Source organism: Nicrophorus vespilloides, unplaced genomic scaffold (assembly GCF_001412225.1).
Source record: "Nicrophorus vespilloides isolate i.1.1-1 unplaced genomic scaffold, Nicve_v1.0, whole genome shotgun sequence".
Taxonomy (NCBI): domain Eukaryota; kingdom Metazoa; phylum Arthropoda; class Insecta; order Coleoptera; family Silphidae; genus Nicrophorus; species Nicrophorus vespilloides.
In genome coordinates, this window is record NW_017100112.1 from 1,026,427 (window position 1) to 1,045,180 (window position 18,754).

The 18,754-nt window shown below is 31.0% G+C and overlaps 1 protein-coding gene across 1 annotated transcript; it reads left to right on the plus strand.

Moving 5' to 3' along the window:
* The first annotated feature begins 17,237 nt into the window (after positions 1-17,237).
* LOC108568557 (general odorant-binding protein 19d-like) lies at positions 17,238-18,526 on the plus strand. The gene is made up of 2 exons (XM_017929727.1): positions 17,238-17,273; positions 18,087-18,526. Exons 1-2 carry the CDS (start codon positions 17,255-17,257, stop codon positions 18,524-18,526), a joined length of 459 nt encoding a protein of 152 aa, XP_017785216.1. The 5' UTR covers positions 17,238-17,254.
* Positions 18,527-18,754: the final 228 nt, after the last annotated feature.

Here is an 18,754-nt window from a genome sequence, read left to right on the forward strand (position 1 = left end):
CATCTCTGGCTCCTCTTCAAAAATATATTTTTGTTGAACTACGGTATGCTGGTTGTCAACTCCTGAGACTGTTCCTCGACGAGTGTGAACTTTCTCATCCACCTCCAAACTCATATTGGCGCAAAGTCCTAGTTAATCTGTCCTTCATGGGTTTGTGACCTGGCATCGTCTTCTCCTCTGCCGTTATGTAGTCCTATTCGGCATCCTTTTCCAGAAAAACCCTGTCTCGCCACAGTTGAAGACTTGCTGGAGGATGTTTCCTTTGGCTTCTATCAGTTCGTTTTGATGTAAACCTCAGCTGCCTTCACATTCCAACTTGCTGCCTCACCATGCCTGATGACGGAGTGAATTCCGGTTCTTTTCCTAAGGTTGTCAAACCAGCCCCGACTGGATTTAATCGAGTGTTCCGATTCCTTGTTTGTGAAAGTGTGTGTGATCTGCTTCATCAAATCATCGTAAATCGCTCGTGCCTTCTCACATCTGATGCTTTGTGTTAAGGTTCTTCCTTGAAGCTGCTTCGCTGTCACCCACACCATCTGTTTCTCCATCTTTTCATGGAGAGAGGTCCGGAGCTTACAAATTATTGTAACATCCTTAGCTGGCGTTATACCCTTTATCAACTTCTTTTGTTTAAGTACATATCATTGATGTGCCCGTACATCCTCGCCAAGTCAATTACTCGCACACCTTGCTCATGTTTTTCTATGATTTCACGCTTTAATTCAATAGACCTCATCTTCTTCTTCGGACCCATGGTTAAAAAAATAAATGTGATAATGTTTTGTAAATGTACAAAAAACGCGAACTTATCAAAAATACTTCGAAAACGAGAGAAACAAGCACACAGACTGAGGTCTAGTCTGAGGTGGAAGAAACTGTAAGAGGCTGCACACGACCCCAAAGATTGTTTTTTAATTTGAATTTCTTTTAAAACACATTAAAATTAAGTTGCCTATAAATTTGTATTAAATTTCATATATAATTTGTTATATTTTAGATCTAAGTAGGTTATATTATTTAACTATATTTTATTCTAAGTATATATAATTATTCTATCTATGTGTATTCATATCTACTATAATATTAATAATTGGAGTTTCGTAATTTCTCATGGAAAGCGCTCTTTTTTACATTTTTATAAAATATAACTGTATATTAACGATTTATTTCTATTAAATTATATTAATATATTTTTGCTATATTCTCATAAAGCGTCTAAAATATTTTATAAATTTATAAAAAAAATGATATTGTTGAAAGGAATTGTGATTAAGGAATATATTCTTGTACGCAAGATTTTTCACCCTTTTTTGCAGATGGAAAATCTGTAAAAGATATATTTTCGATACGCCCTTATGTAGGCCTAATCTCTTGTCAGGAAATACGATAGATGACCTGCAGCTGAAGCTTCCCGAAAAAATCTCACGGTTACTTGAGGAAAATATTTATAGATTTTCATCTTGCGTCCTGAGAACATAAAACACTTGTTCTATATAAAATATTTTCCAATCGACACAAATAAAAAAAAAAAAATTGCATGTTAATTAATATGTTTTCTTGTGTGTTAAAATATTTTTTTATTCAAATAATATTAAAATTAATAACATTAATATTTATCGAAGAATATAGAGATGTTATAATAATACAGAAATAAAGAAAAAAAACATTGATTGTGAGCATTCTCTTACAAAAACATTAAGATCATTTTGAAAAGGGAATACAATTATGTTGGTTGTGGGAATGTTTATATGAATAATGTTATTGATCTAACGGATTAACGATAAAATAAATAATTATTTCTTTTAAATTGAAGCTTGTAGAATAAAGAAATAAAATAATATTAAAAAGAAAGGGAAGGAAGTAGATTTATAGTTGTTAGAGATAAGTCATATGTGCGGAGAGGATGTGACAATTTATGATGCGCTTCTTGTTCCTCCTTTTTTTCTGTGTGTTTTGTGCGTGAATGATGTAATTTCATCAATGGAAAAAGCGAGCAAGAGAGTCGGATGTGTGTGCCAGTTTAGCTCCATTCTCATAATTTACTCGCCGATGAGTGTAAAAGTCAATTAATCTAATGGCTTTATGAAATCTTGCGAGAGATTCGCACGATCCTTTGGCCCCTAAAACTGGCAAGTTCAATCCGTTCTGACATCATCGCAGTCATCGCAGCAGCAATCAACTCGTCGGCTCTGTCAGAGTTGCTGCTGTGTCGTCCCGCAGACTCCTCAAACCACAAACATCCAACACCAAACAAACAATCAATTAATATCCATATTCATTATTCGCTCTGATTGTTATTGAATGAATCGCAGCTCGGACAATTCAATCAGATCCAATAGCGCGGTGGGCCTTTTGTCCAGCCACATCATCATAACTGTCGCATCTCTGCAAAAGTTAGCGAACCGCTCCATTGTTTCGATTTCAGACTTGACAACAGTATTTTCCCACGGCCGCGAGGACTGTTAATAATTAATTAACGCTATGGCTTTGGTCACCGTTCATTAGAGTGGATTTCACTGGATGAGGTCACATTTATTTCTGCATTATCGCCTAAAGTTCATCCAGCAGAAAGCACAATTGTTATACATCCTGCTTAAAACTATGCTCGTCGCACTTGTGTATATATAAAAATATCAAATTTACTGCAATTAAAAGACTCAATTGACGGCGCGGAAATTGAAAAGCCGGGATGTGCGGTTTCGTTCTGTGCAGAATTTCGTTGGTCTCCAGAATAGGAGGATAAGTCTGACGGGAATTTCGCTCAGGTGGAAAGTTTCTACTGGAAGCAATAAAAATGTAATATGGGATGAAGAATTTGCATGGACGGTGTGTCGCTAAATTGGTGATTGATCGACCGTTGCGCCACGTTGCAATCACTGTAAGTGGCAATTATTGTGGAAATCTGTTCTATCACGGCCTTATTTTTAATCTCTGTAATGGCCATGGCAATTCACTGACATTTTTATTGCTATCTCAGCAAAAACCAAGTTCAACAGAGCAGGCTCGGACTCAGGATTCATAAAATTACAAAACAATTTACGTTACAAATTTTCAAGATTCAACTTTTAAGATTAATACTAAACATATTGTATATAATTAGAAGATATTAAATTAACATTTGTTAAATTATAATTGAACATCTTCAAAATAATATTTCATCATACGAACAAAAATTACAATAATGTTAGAAGAATATATTTGGTTGAAAAAATTATAATTTTGTTTTGATATTTTTATTTTTCGATTTTTTCACTTTAACTTATAAATTATCAATATTTATTTGTATTTAATGATAGTATAGTAATAAATTGAATGCGAAATAATTAAGAAAATAGTGTTTCATATATGTTTCAATTAGCATTACGATAACTATTAAGTTGATGCACAACCGCTCGTTGTCAGTCACAATCATCAATTGTGCATCGTTCCATTCCAAATGCAGCCAATTATCATGAGTTTTAATTGTTGTATGTAACAATTTCGTTACGTTATCAAGGATATATGAAGGTCATTGTTATATATATAAAAAAATTAAACACATTGGATAATGACATTGTTATATAATAGAAAATGATGGAATGGCGGAATACATTTTTTTTGGCGACGAAAAAAAAAAGACGCGACCCATAGCTGTGGGAAGTGGAGGAATGGAATGGAATTGGAGTGCGAATCGATATCTGCTTGGGAAACAACTGTGAAGGAACTACAAACGTTAAGAGTGTCAACATAAAATGTTACAACTAGTTAGTTTTCAAATTTGGCATAAATTGGCATAAATAAATTAAGAATCAGAATCTTAAACTAACTAATGCGCATTTTCATAACCACATAAGACGATTTTTTTAATAATCCTCAAATTTTTATTTTTTTATCCTCTATACATCCATAAAAAAATATTCTATATTTTATTTATTTATTATTTGTATTAATATGTGATTAATATTTTATGATTGATGAAAATATTCGTATTGTAATATTGTTTAATATTTTAGATACCTTTGTTTTTGTATACGATTTTATGCAAGAATTTTCTATGAGGAAAATGATTACAGTTTCAGTTTCGGAAGATGGAATTATATTTGACAATAGAGCTTTCACCGTATATGTTGTATAGTAAAGTACAGTGGAACCTCGCATAACGAGAATTTCGCATAACGAGCAAATTTAATTCTAAGAAAAATTACTCGCTTAATGAGCGACATTTTGCATAACGAGTGACTATGATAAGAGAAGTCCCGGATATCATTTTTAAAACTTGTGTTCCACTGTATATAAGTTTATCTTAATTTCATTATTAATCTTCAAAATGTGATGATTATGTTATGATATTATTTAGGTGGTATAAATCAATTTAAATAATAGGATTTTACTTGCTGCTCTTGTCGTGTCTGTTTAAGGTTTATAGAGATCCGGTTAATTGTGTAAGAGGAGGCCAGATTCGGAAGCATCTGGTTTCTAGGTTGGCATCAGGTGCGCGACAAGCCGGAGCTTTTAGCCCAAGTGCAATAGCACCGTGCAGGTCCACTACTGCTAAATCAGCAGCTCTAATCTTTTCGCCTGCCCTCTTATTAGATTATTTACAACTATCGCACGTACTATATTTCAGGCCCGATTATTTCCAACAAGAACAAGAGAAGAAACACACACATACAAAGACAGATACAAGCTAAAACGAAGACGTTATTTAGCGCGTGAAAATGTGGGACCGGGTAAAAATGATTGATGAACCGTGTCGAAGCAAATGTGTTTAGTAAATTGATATGATCGTAGGTGGGTTTTGTAAATTGTGCGGCGGTGTTTCGGGGCTCCGGCGAAAGGCTATTTCCGTTGTTTCCGTATTCCGGAAACGGGCAACACGATCGTGTTGTTTTCTGCTGCGATGGCCGTAGCAGCACCCACACATACATACACACTACACTGGTCAGTGGTTCGAGCCCTCGTAAATAACCCTGATTAAGATTCCCGCTTTTACATGTTTGAATTCATCAGCATCCGGAATTGAATTTATTATACATCGTATATAACACGTACATGCTCCAACCCTCTTTTAACTGGAACTGCATCACCCCCAATTAACCGACGTCCGTTCGCTCCTCCGTGTTATCTGCTTTTATTAAATTGCATGATGAATCTCGAAACCAATTCCTGCTTCTCGGTAGAACCACACAATTAATCCCGATCAATTCTGAATGGGGCAACAAAAACAACATCTGCGCCTATAAAACGCATCCCGCAGAAAAACAACACGAATGAAGAGATGAGAAAAAAAAATGAAACAAAGGAAAGCGTATGCGTTTCCCATAAAAAGATAAACATCGTGGAGCTAATGCGTGAGGAGACAATGTGGGTTTACTTGATTCATTAATATTTCAATTAAACCGGATGATAAATGAATTTATTAGTCGTGTATATGTGTAAACCGTCCAGTTAATGTTCCAATCATGAAGGTATTATTATCAACGGAGTCCACCATCTGGAAGCTCATGCGGGATTTTTTTAATTGCTTCTTTATTTTATTTTTAGTGAAATTGTGGTTAATTGCCGTGAAGCTTTTGATGCTGCAAGATTTTCAACGACGCAGCAGCAAATTAAAGCTGTTATTTATGACGCATCCAGTAAACGAGCGTTGTTTTAAAATCGATTTTGATATATAACAAAGATCGAAAGTAAATTTACTTGCTGAAATTACTCTACGTAATTATTTCTTGCAGACAATACTTAGTATCGAAAATGCACCAGAATTTCTGCCATTTAAATGAATGGACGGACATGCAATAAAGTTTTTTTTTTAATTATCAATTAAACTGTAAAAATGACAGATTTTCAGAGCAAACATTAAAACTAAATTGTAAAATTGTTTATAGTGAAATATATTAATATGTTGACGCAAAATTCACAATTTGTCTTGTTGAAAATGTATCAAATTTACATAAATATATTTATAAATATTATTAATGTTAATCTGAAAATTTATTGCACAAAGTTTGCACTGATTTGATTAATTAATTTATATCTATAAATTATTATCTTTTCTCAAATATATTATTTAACCAAAATTAATTATTATTGTTCAAAAAAGTATAAAATATTATAAAAACTTAAGATAATTCAAATTCAAAGACATTTCAGTGAAAGCATACAAAAAAAAGGAACAGAAAAATTCGTTTTCATATTTATATAAAAATACTAAAAAAGTTAATTAAACTATGGAATACGTTTCGATGCGTTAATTTTAGTGATTCGATAAAGACTTCATTGATTCGCTTTTATGGTGGAGACGCCGGTATGATTCTCGCTTATTTATTATGCGGGTAAAGTCTGAAGTTGGCAGGCGCCTATTCATATTTTGGATATCCTGTCCTCCCCTATATTCCGTAATTGGAATATTCTGGAAATTGTAAGGTATAATTATAGATTAACGTTTCGAGATATAAATTACTCAAATATTAACGTGATCTTTCATCATTAGTGTCCAGAAAAATTTAATATGTTTTCGATTATACACAATTTAAATTTATATAAACTGATCACTGTAATCTTAGTGGAACAAATTTTTGTCCGATTATAAATTACTCATTTTTTGTAGCATCTTAGATTAAAGTATTTTAATAATTTGTAGATATACTGATTCACATCATTGTAGATATAATGTACTTTATTATGTAATGGTACTTTTTTTTATTATGTCATAGTATATTTAATTTATAATCTTATTCCTGTGAATATTAATTAAATCTAATGGGGGTAGATATTTGGTTTTAGGTAAATTTCCCAATAGAAGTTTTTTACAATTACATTCTTCTGTAATTTGTTTTAATTGGTTTTTAAGCCAATATATACGTAAATATATTTAAAAATATTATACTTATACAGTTATTTATTGTAATTTATTATTTTAGTATTCAGAATAGGAGCCGGCGAATCAGGACAAATTACCTCACCAATTACGTTCACCAATTAAAATTCATTAAAAAATATAGTATCCATGATAAATATAAAAATTCACGGGGTGTAAGTGACTATATATTGGGGTAGTAGGTAGAAAAAATAACCAACTAGAGCTGATCTAAATTATCAAAAAAACATAATTACATTGTTGATAATCAGTCTACAATTGTGAAATATTTTTACTAATTATTAGAAAAAAATCACATTGCTAAATATATTTTATTTAAACTGAATGTAATATTATTTTAGTATTTAGAACCAATCCAATTTGATTCCGATGCTGGATTTTAATTACAGTTTGGTTGTAATAAAAAAAAAAGAAAGAAATTAATTAATTAAATTCGCATTCCGCTCGTTTACGCATGAAATTGTAATTACAAAATCATTGATTACTTTTTCAATAACGTTCTTACGGATGCTAATTACATCACGTGCATTGCAATTAAATAATTGGAAACCCGGAGTTTCGAAAAATCAAATAATTGAACTTTGGATAATATTACTTGCAATTCTGAAATGGAAAGGCAAACGATATTGGGAGAGAAAGACGAAGATGGAGAAATATAAATAGAGTGAGTGAGAGATATAGAAGAGAGAGAGAGAGATAAAATGCATTGAATAGCGTAGGTGTGGCGAGTGGTCAGATATGAAATATTCGCGGACCTCCCACGAGACCTCCATGAAACAACCCTACCACCATCTATAATATGATTTAATCAGTTCGAAGTTAATTAAATGATTCCATAATTGAGCGACAGATATTGTACAAAACATGTTATTCCGTTCGGTTTTTATAGATAGTGAATAGACATGCGACACGGCATCTCGCCTCGTAACCTTTCGCCCATTCTCATATGGAAATATGGTGGAACTGATAAAAATCTAATAAAAACCTATCATTATCTTTATTATCGTTAATAAATCCAATGTTACCTGGAGTAATTTCACATATTACTGGATTTTTACATGAATTCCGCATATCATGATATTTTGTAATTTTTCTATTTTATAATACAGCCATACGTTGATGTAACACAGCTACAATATAAGGAAGTCCCCATTTTCAATCACCATTTAACATAAAAAATATTACATTTTCACACTAAACTTACCGACACTTCATGTATACCTATTCCTACCGTGAACAGTCAAATGACCGCATTAAAAATAACATATATCTCAATCGGTGGCAATTGTAAGCCTGACAACCGAAATCCCGTCTATCGAAATCCCGACGTTCGAAATCCCGAGTGTATTGAAATCCCGACGTTCGAAATCCCGAGTGTATCGAAATCCCGACGTTCGAAATCCCGACTATTCAAAATCCCGACTACCATAATCCCGACAATCAAAATCCCGACTATATCGAAATCCCGACAATCTAAAACTTAATAAATTATTAATTGTTGTTATTTATTGTTAATAACATAAACTAATTTTATTATAGAATATTTCTTATTCTTAAGTATTATAATGAATAGGTCAACAAAAAAAAATAAAATAATAATTAATATTATTTATTGTTATTAAGAATAAATAACAACAATTAATTATCGTGGAAAAGAGCCATCGACCTAGGTCTTAAAAATATTTTTTTCAGTATCCGTCGTACCTATTAAAATATAGTAGAATAATTTAAAAATGTTATTGTAGAAATTATTATAATAAAAGACACTGTCGGGAGTTCGATTGTCGGGATTATGGTAGTCGGGATTTTGATATATTCGGGATTTCGATATAGTCAGGATTTTGATTGTCGGGATTATGGTAGTTGGGATTTCGATACACTCGGGATTTCAATAGACGGTCTTTCGATTGTCGGGCTTGCGATATAGACCCATCTCAATATAGAATAAGATATTAGCCAATTGGATAGTGAAAAAAATATTTTCTTTTATTTAGGAACGTTTTATGTACATTTTTTTGAGTTTTCATTGCATTTTTTTACAGGAAAATCCAAACAAAATTTGAAAGACGGTCATTTGATCGCGCGTGGTATGTTAGTGTTAACGATATAGAAAATATTACTGGAAAATGTTGTCCAAATTGTTCAATAAATAGCTTAGAAAATGTCAATGAAGTGAATGTTAGAAATTTATTGAATGAATTCCAGATCATGGTTTTGGCGGAAGATTACTAACAAAGAAATTGAAAACATTTTTTTAGTGAAAATGTAATAACCCCTTAAAGAGAATTGTTAAATGAAAAAGCACAATAAAACAACTTTAGACTCATATTTTACAGTATGATTTCAATTTGAATGTAAGTTAACGTTTAGTTAATTAAACTTTTAATTGTTCGACAAAATAAAATTTTCTTTACGAAATCTCATCATACCTCTAAAAGCAAAGTTTTGATTAACGAAGTTCTACTAATCCAATATGATATTAGATTAATTTTGTATTTAATTTAATAAAATATTGGAAAATGACATCAAACTCATTGCAAACCCATTTACAGTATTACAACAGAGCATTATAAAAAGTGCGAATTAAAAAGGAAAAAGTAATTATATTTAAGTACTTATCAGTTGGTGAATCTATTTTGATAAAATTTATGTTTGTTGCATGCCTTTTTATTTTCATTTTAATTTTAATTTTAAGAATTAAATAAAAAGGGTACACATATGTGTGTCGGAACACCCTAGTTTTTTTTTTGTTTCATTCAATTACGCATAATTGATAATTATGAAAGGGTTAGTAGAACTCAGCGATGTGTGTCACCACGATGAGCACATTTGCAATGAGCGAACATAATTAAAATACAAGTTTAGAATTTTTTTATACGTTTACTAAATAGAAAATACAATAAATTATTTGTAAATTTGTGTACAATTTAATATTTAAAGTAATTCAGCTATACATTTTAATTATTAAATTATAAAATAACACTTTTCATTGTCATCATTCGAAATTTATCTTGGTACTGTTTCAATTGGAATTGTTCTGATACTAATATTCGGTTATACTCATTTCAGATTACTTTAGTAATTCCGATAGTTAATGAGAAGGTATTAATACTATTGCCTAGATAAAATAAAGACTATAATCCTTAGTTGTATAGAAAGATAACATCATGTAATTTTATTTAATTATTAAAAAGAAATTGACATAGTTCTGAAATTAACATTGAAGAAAAAAGAGAATTCACAAGATTCTAATAATAAATTATGTAATTCAGACAATAAATGTAATATACAAAGATTTATGTTTATATAGAAATAAATTTGAAACTTTTAGCTTCAATTTTAATATAAGCAATGTAATAATGTATAACAATATTAAACTTCCATCAGAATTTATTATTCTTATATAATAAATAAAGAATATACAAATAAAATTTGTTTTACTCTTAAATTAATTTATATTTTGTACTTTTGTGACTCGTTCCAATCTAGTGAATGACTTGAATTCATTTATTTAGAAATTATAATTCGAGGACATCAAACTATATGCGTGTGTAGTTAATAATATAATTATTGACGCAATCAGCATTATGTGTTTTTTTATTACGCATTTTGTATTTTTCATTGTAAAAATAAATTTATTAAATCTATTTATCGTTGTTTTCTATTTGAAAATAGTTTTGATTGAGGGCTGATTCCGTTCGTATTATTTTCTTTATTTGTTTGAGGGGAAAATAAAGGACAATTATTGTTCGATCGATTGGGTCTGTAAGTTGTGCACGTTTTATTTCCGTGTAACAACGGTTCAATTCTTCAGAGTGATTTGGCGTTCGGGATTCAATAACCGGAAAGACGGGAGGTTCGGCCAATCGGGTCCCTTTGATTCCGCCTTGATTGTTTTGATAACGTTGCTCTCCTTCTCTTCCTCTCTCAATTTCTCTGAAACGTCGGTCCCGTGGGGTTGCTGCACTAAAGAGCACCTTTTGTTCCACCCTCTAATATTTCATGATTGCCGCAAATTTCCATATCAAACTCGTAGCGCTGCCTGCGATGGCGGTGGTTGCGGAGGTGCGGGTGAAAAGAAAATAGATTGGGGTTGAAGATTTAGGGATGTCGGAGTAGGTTTAAGACGTTGCGTATTAATCCCGGACATTTGGCGAGTCTGGGATACAACAACAGGTTAATGTCGCGTGAAGTCAGTCTCATTTGTCCGAGGAGCTGTTGTCCATCCAAACATCCCCTACTGCCTGTGTTTATATATGGGAGCAAAAAGGAGGAATGTATCAAAACAGACTTGAGGAGTATGAGGACGAAGAATTTTCTTAATTTGATGGCCCCCAAATTGCTTCGGCCGTAATGACCGAAGGCAATATAATCTCCAGATTGCCGTCCCGCTATTTTTTCCACTGATTTTTTTCTCTTCACTTCATTTTAATTGCATTATCCGCGAATGCGTGTTAATTAATAAAATTTGGCTTCATGTAGTGCAGAATGGGTGATGGTTGTGGCCGTGTACGTGCAAAGGGATCATTGATTAGAAGCTTTGCACCGAATGCACCGTGGGGGTGGTGGTTGGTTGTAGGGGGCGGCTTTCGAGCAAATAAAGGTAACAGCCCTAATCTGACCTGCGTTATCTGCACGCGAGCAACCCTTTTAACGAGCTGCTCATATGCGCAAAACCCGTTATTTAGACATTAGGAAAGGCAGAAAGAAGGCAGCGCAATGAAAATTGCAAAACATTTCGAGATTATCCAAGCGGGCATAAGTTATGTGCGCCATTGTAGTCGTCGCTTAATTAAAAGCTGCGGCGATGTATCATTCTGCTGGGGCGAGTTCTTTGGTCAAAGGGTGCTGTGCATGTCCGAATTAAGAGCTATTCTCTCAGTAAATAAAATAGGGAAACTTAATGCCCCGTGTCCGGATCTAACGAGCCCGAAGTAGAACTGACTAGACTCAAACGCAATTGATTAAATTAACACCACTCTTTCTATATATATACACATAACCATCGACATTTTACAAATACGAAAAAGGGAAAGAAAACCAGTAAGACAACTGCAACGATCGCAACCTAAATGTTTTCTCTCGATTTAAGAAAATTGCATTACTTTCTTTTAATCCAAATCACAATTTATAGAAACCTTACCAAGTTTTAGTTTTACTAAAATTATCTGAAAATTGATTTAATTTTATTTTTCTAAAAACAACTATTTATTATACAGCTGAAGTTCTTTATAAAGTGCTTTTATTAATACAAGAACTGAAAGGTCACAACATTAAGTCTACTCTTTTTAAAATTAATATACACAATAAGCTTATTGAAATACCATAATTTGTACATTAATACGTATTGAGAAAACAGAAAGGTTTTCAAATAAATAATTTTGAAGTTAAATAAATTATCACACAAAATAAAAACACCTCGGTTTCCGAACAGAATTTTCCTTAGTAAATAACAACTATTATATAAAATCAAATTAACTAATATCTGGTTCTTTATGTATATTTTATAGCAGCAACATCTGATTTATCGTGATATAAATAAAATGTTTACAAAACTATATAATATACTATTCAAATAATCTCAAAATTTTTATTACTTTGCTGTCGAATACGCAAAATGGGCGTATAATAACCATCCATATAAGGATTACTTTAATGTTTTTAATTGTTTTGCAGCAACAACAGACTACGTGGATGACGCGTTTTTATAACATTATTAGGCGATTTTTAAATAATCTCCTCATTTTTATTACTTTCTTATCCAATATGTAAATGTTTTATCATTTTCATTTGGATTAAAATTTATCTTATATTAAAAACAATAAAATACGTCGAATAAATATTGTCAAGATTTGTTATTTTAACACGTAACATGGATAAGTAAATGAAACGCAAGTACAACCTATAGGTCAAAATGACCCGTTTATTACATATTAAATACAATTATTATTGCTCAAAACAGTCTGGGCAAGTAGAACACATTGCATATATCAAAAAACGCTGCTGTTTTCTTGTCACTCTTGCTTGCACAAAAAAAAACCTCTTGCTTTTAGATGTTCGAATCCGTTCATTAGGTTGTGGTTCAACAGACATTTTAACCTGCACGATATTTGCAATCAGAATTTGATAATACATTCCATGTTCTACTTGTTTAATGAAAGAATACCTAGAATTATTCTATAATATTGATACCAGCGATATTTAATATACAATGAAATAAATCCATTGAAACATAACTTCTCATTATAGAAACGTATGATATCAGGTTTTTGTTTGTATTTTCATTTACAGTGTGATGTACCGATTTGTTACATGGGAAACCAAAGTTATTCCACTTTAAAATCCAAATATTTCAAGAACATATTTGCTATATTTGACCCAAAATACACTCTACAATAACATATGTACCTCTCGCCTGAACTGCTTTGCTCCTACTGAAAAGTGCACTAGAAAATACTAGAATAGCTAGAAGATCAACAGCCACAATTCGATTTCAATAGAATGCAAATAAAAAACAAATATTAAGTGGGTCATTTTGACCCATTCGTAGTACTTACGACTTAAATTATTATTATTCTAAAAATAAAGAGAAATTACAAAGTTCCTTCTTATTTTATCTATTTATTATGATTATTTTATGTAATGTATAGAATACTTGCTTAGTTACAATACATACATACATATTATTATATTTTTACTTATTAACAATTAATTAATTAAATAAAGAAACAAAATTATTCTTGATTTTATTTTCTTTTAAATAAAATAAAAATCTTTTTATCATAGTATGTTAGAAACGAAAAAAAAATGTGATAATTGCTATAATTAACATTTTTTTTTCGTCAGATTCGGCTCTACCACTTAAAACCAGACGTTACTTGAAAACCACTCAACACCATCAAACTCAAGGTTAGTTAAGGAGACGACGAATCAAAATCCGTTCGTGTAAATTGCACAATGCGCGAAATAAAATGTCTGTCACTTAACGTGCATAGTCATTAATTTACTCGTGCTGAAAATCGTGCGAATTTCTTCCATTTTGTTAACCGCACAAATCATACATTGTTAGGAACGTTATAAAATATAAAAGAGAAATATTGAATTTTATTTCTGTATTTTGTTACCCTTATAAAGCAAGAAGGATTTCTTTTATTATATTTATTTATTATAAAAAAAAATGAATAAAAGTGCGAATTGGGACTTAGATATTTTGATTTGACGAAAAATTGTAGATTGGTTTAAGTGATACCAGTTTCCTATTCAAGGATTATCGATTGAATCCTTGAATAAGTAACTTGATCATAATTTAGCATGACTTCTTCAACAGAAAATATTGATATTATTTAATGCAGGAAATAATATTAAAATAATCATATCGAATGGTTAAAAATAGTAGCATATTTTAAATTTGGATGATGAAAATAAAATTGTTGGATTCACTTATAAATTGGACAAGTTGTAGAATCTAAACTGTAGAAACAAAAATTTTGTTGTATATAAATATTAATGTTATTATTTTACAAAACAATGTTTATTGATATTTTGTAAGGGAAGGTAATCTTCTTGCGTTGGGATGTGTGTGAGTGTGTGTGTGTGAGAACTGTTAGCGAACGGCGCTTTAAAGATTTGAATGGAATTAAACAAGAGAGCCGTGTATAGGTAATATCATCATGCGGGATGTGGGGAAATTCACTCAATCTAAACCCGGAAACCGATTCGGGGATTCCCCGGGGCCCAGTTCCGGGCGAAGTTTTATACGCGGCCAACGGTGCTGGCGCCGAATTGCGGCCGCGCTTTGCAATGCAAATGAAAAGCAAAAGATCGCAAATCGACAATGGCACCGCCGCCCCATCCAATTCCCGCACAATATCCCAGACCTATCCCCTCTGGGCGGGGGAATGCCAGAAATATATCTATCTTTATATGGCCAAAACGACACAGCAAAAATTGAACAATAAAAATCATCCAACAAATATTAATAATATTATTTTTTTTTATTGAAATAGCTATGAATTTTCTTTAATTAAAAAAATATTATAATAATAAACATAATACAAAGTTAAAAAAATAACATAATAAGAAAAATAAAACTAAATTGAATTGCTGCAAACGGCTACAAAGGACTATAGGTCTTTCTGGGCATCAAAAGAGGTAATACTTAATAATATTTTTCTTTTAGTATAATTATATAAATTATTTTTTTTTGTATTTACGTAAATACACATAAATACAAAAAAAAAATAAAAAATACTTATTTTTCATCTTAGAAAATTTTGATTTATTCACCATTTTTTATAAATAAATATATATGAAGAGATATTTTTTAAACCACCTCAAAAAATCTACTTGAAGCAGTGCATGTAACATTGAGTCCAAGATATTTAATTAATATTCCATACAATTAAACACTTGAGCAACTTTTTTTTTAAACTTTATATGACTTCAATTACAATAAAACTACTTTGTTCGTAAATTGTGGATAAAAGTGAATAAAATTTCTGTGCAACATTTAAAAATAAACCGTTCTTCAAGGAGTTAAGTATTAAGAATTACAGTTTTTTTAGATATAAATGGAATGTATAATTTAATGATATGTTTATATTAATAACAAATATTACAGAAAAGTGTAATATTTGTTATTGATATAAACAAACCATATTTTTTATTATTATGTCATTGTGTGTTTATTTTACAATCTATTCATTTCTATCTATTCCATCTATTTCATCCGCAATCTAGACATTTGTTTTTTGGTAAACTTCCCAATGGAAGTTTTTACCATTATATTCATCTGTAATTTGTTGGCTGCCGTCTTGTAGGTTAACTTCAGTATATTGATGCTCTGCGATTCCATTATTTCCATTGACTGTGAATCTGCTGCTATCCTTAACACTGTCATTGTCCATCGACTTGGCTTCTAAATATTTGTAAAGGGTGTTCCAAAATTAACGCAAGATTTAAATTTACCGCCATTTGCGCAGTAAAGTATTGGAAACCCCAAAAAAAAAAACAATTTGACACTTTAATGGGGCGTTAAATCTTGCGTTAATTTTCGTACACTTTATATTAAAAAATAAATAATGTACTTAATGAACAATATCAATATAAATGCAATTTCAACAAAGATTTGTACAATTTGAAATCATTTTTTTAAATAAACCATTGTAGTTGCTAAATTTGAAGTTTTCCAATATTTTATCAGAATAATTAAAAAGATTGTCATAGTAAAAAAACTTAAATATGTTAGATTTTATTTTGAATTTTGTGGACTTTTAAAGTAAATTATGATTTTTTCAATTTTTGGTAAAATTTAAAAAAAAAGTTACACATAACCTAATATATTAAAAAACTATAAAAATTGTATTTAAGTCAAGTTTTGTAGAATTGAAAAACAAGTTTCATTAATTTTTGAGTAATTTTTTTTAGTTAATCCAAAACAAACTATTATTTTCTGATATTTTCTGATATTATTACATAAAATTTATGTTACTGTAGAAGAATCAATAAAAAATGATTTAGATGAATTGAAGAAAATGAAGTGATCAAGAATAAATGTGTTTTGTGCGGTGTATGTGTGCAAGAGTCTATATATATATCGGTAATAAAGAGAACCAACAGATCAATTTAGGGCGCAAAGAAAACAAAACAAAAGACAATATCAAACCGCAATAAATCAATTAGACGGCGATTAATAATCACGAGCAAATACAAGAATTGGAAAATTATTATATAGACCATTAATTCCCGGCCGCAAACACAATTCATTCGCCCCGTTTCCATGTTTCATTATGCATTGAATCGTGGAAGATAAAGTATTTTTATGCTCGGCCCCGCAACGTAGCTTATCAAGTCCCTTGCCCTTCCTTCTCTTCCTTCAAGTGACTTCGGTTCACGCGATGCCACCATAAGCCAGCAACAACTAAAAAGCGAAAACAACGAGAAGATAGTAGCAGAACAATAAATAAATTACTTCATATAAAGCGGCCGGTTTAATAGAAGCGACGTCTCATCTATTATTATAATTCGAACGTACTTCCGACGAACGCGATGCGACTTAATTTATTGGACCAGCTAACTGTATCTGAAACTCCTCCACTTCGTGTCTTCTTTAAATATTAACCTGCAGTAATTGCCGCTCTGTTGGACCCAAACGACGAAGCGACGATGATACAATGATGCTAACAACAAGAGAACACACGACATTACTGGGAATGTATGTACATTATTATGTTTTTATTTTTGGACAGATTTTATCGGATTTAATGAGCAGAAGAGATGAATAGATTTGGAACCGTAGTTTCCGTTTCATTAAAAATCAATTATAAAACGGACGTATATAAACCCAAACACCAGCATTCAACATCATTCGATTCAGTCGCAACCAAAACTTTAGTTACAATGCATTATTTTACATTTGGTAAGTTTTTTTTATATAGTTTTTAAATTGTATAAACAATTACATTTTTTAAATAAAATAAGAAATTTATTTGATTTCTAATAATATTCTTATATTTCTTTGAAAAATATTTTTTTTTATTTGTTTATATGTGACTGTTAATAATAATAAGCTTTTTAAGAAGTAGAATATTTAATTTAACTATTTGGTCAAAAATATATTTTTTTTATAATATTTCGATTTTTTATTATACTTTATTATAATTTTAATATATTTTTATTTCTTTCTATTAATTATTGTCACAGTTTCAAATTAACTTGAAATTAAAAAAAATGTATCTTAAAATCCTGTAATTTTTGTTAAAATTGTAATGCTATAACGTTGTTTTAGAGAAAAATAAGTTAAAAATTGATTGTGTTTTCAAAACAACAAATTTAACAAAAAATACAGGATTTTAAGGTACATTTTGTAAAATTTCAAGTTTATTTGAAGCAGTGACAATAATTAATATATTTATAGTATAACATGTTTAAAGTAATCATTGATTCTCTAATAAGTCAATGTTTATTCTGTATTTTAATTACTCATGTAATATAAAAAGTGTGTTTTGTAATTGAATGCGTTTTAATCGGAAACTCTTATTATAAATTGACACAACTTTTGACAAATTGAGGATAATTGTATAGTTGGAAATGCAGTGCGCTCTGAGGAAGCTTGAATTTCCTTGTTGCGTGAGTCACGTTTGCTTCGAAAAATATAATTAAAACGGGTTTCGTTTCATAAACACGGTTTTCGACGATTACTATGAACTTAATTATAATTTTATGCTTTCAGTTTATGTCCTGGTTATTGCCACTTTGGCTTCGGTGCAAGCCGAAGACAATAAAGTAAGCAAAGAAAAGCTGCGCGAAGCTGCAATGATCATAGTGAACGACTGCAAAGAAAAAGAGGGTGCATCCGATGAAGACATAGCCGCACTCAAAGAGCACAAGTTGCCCAAATCCGAAAAAGGGTTGTGCATGATCCAGTGTCTCTACAACACCATTAAAATCATGAAAGACGGAAAGTTCAATAAAGCCGGAGCGATTGAGGTCAGTTCTCAAGCTTTGAAAGGTGACGAGGCCAAACTGACCAAAATGAAAGAAGTCATGAACGAGTGCGAGAAGGAAATTGGTGAAACGACTGGATGCCAAGTGGCGAAATTGATCACGGAATGCATAGCAAAACACGGAAAGGAATTCGGTATAACTATTCCACATATGAAGAGCATGTAAAATTATACAAGTTTACACCAAGTTTGCATTGTAACTGTTACTTAATATAAAAATAAAATCCTGATTGATGAATGTTGATGGATAGAAAAAAAGCTCTTTGTTGTATTTTTTACTCTCTCACTTCTCTTGTTTTCTTCTTCAGACGACCCCAATTTCTTTCAGGAGCTAATGCATATTTAATTAATCCTCGCAGTGCTGAAAATGATTTGGATGATTTCTGCGAGGCGC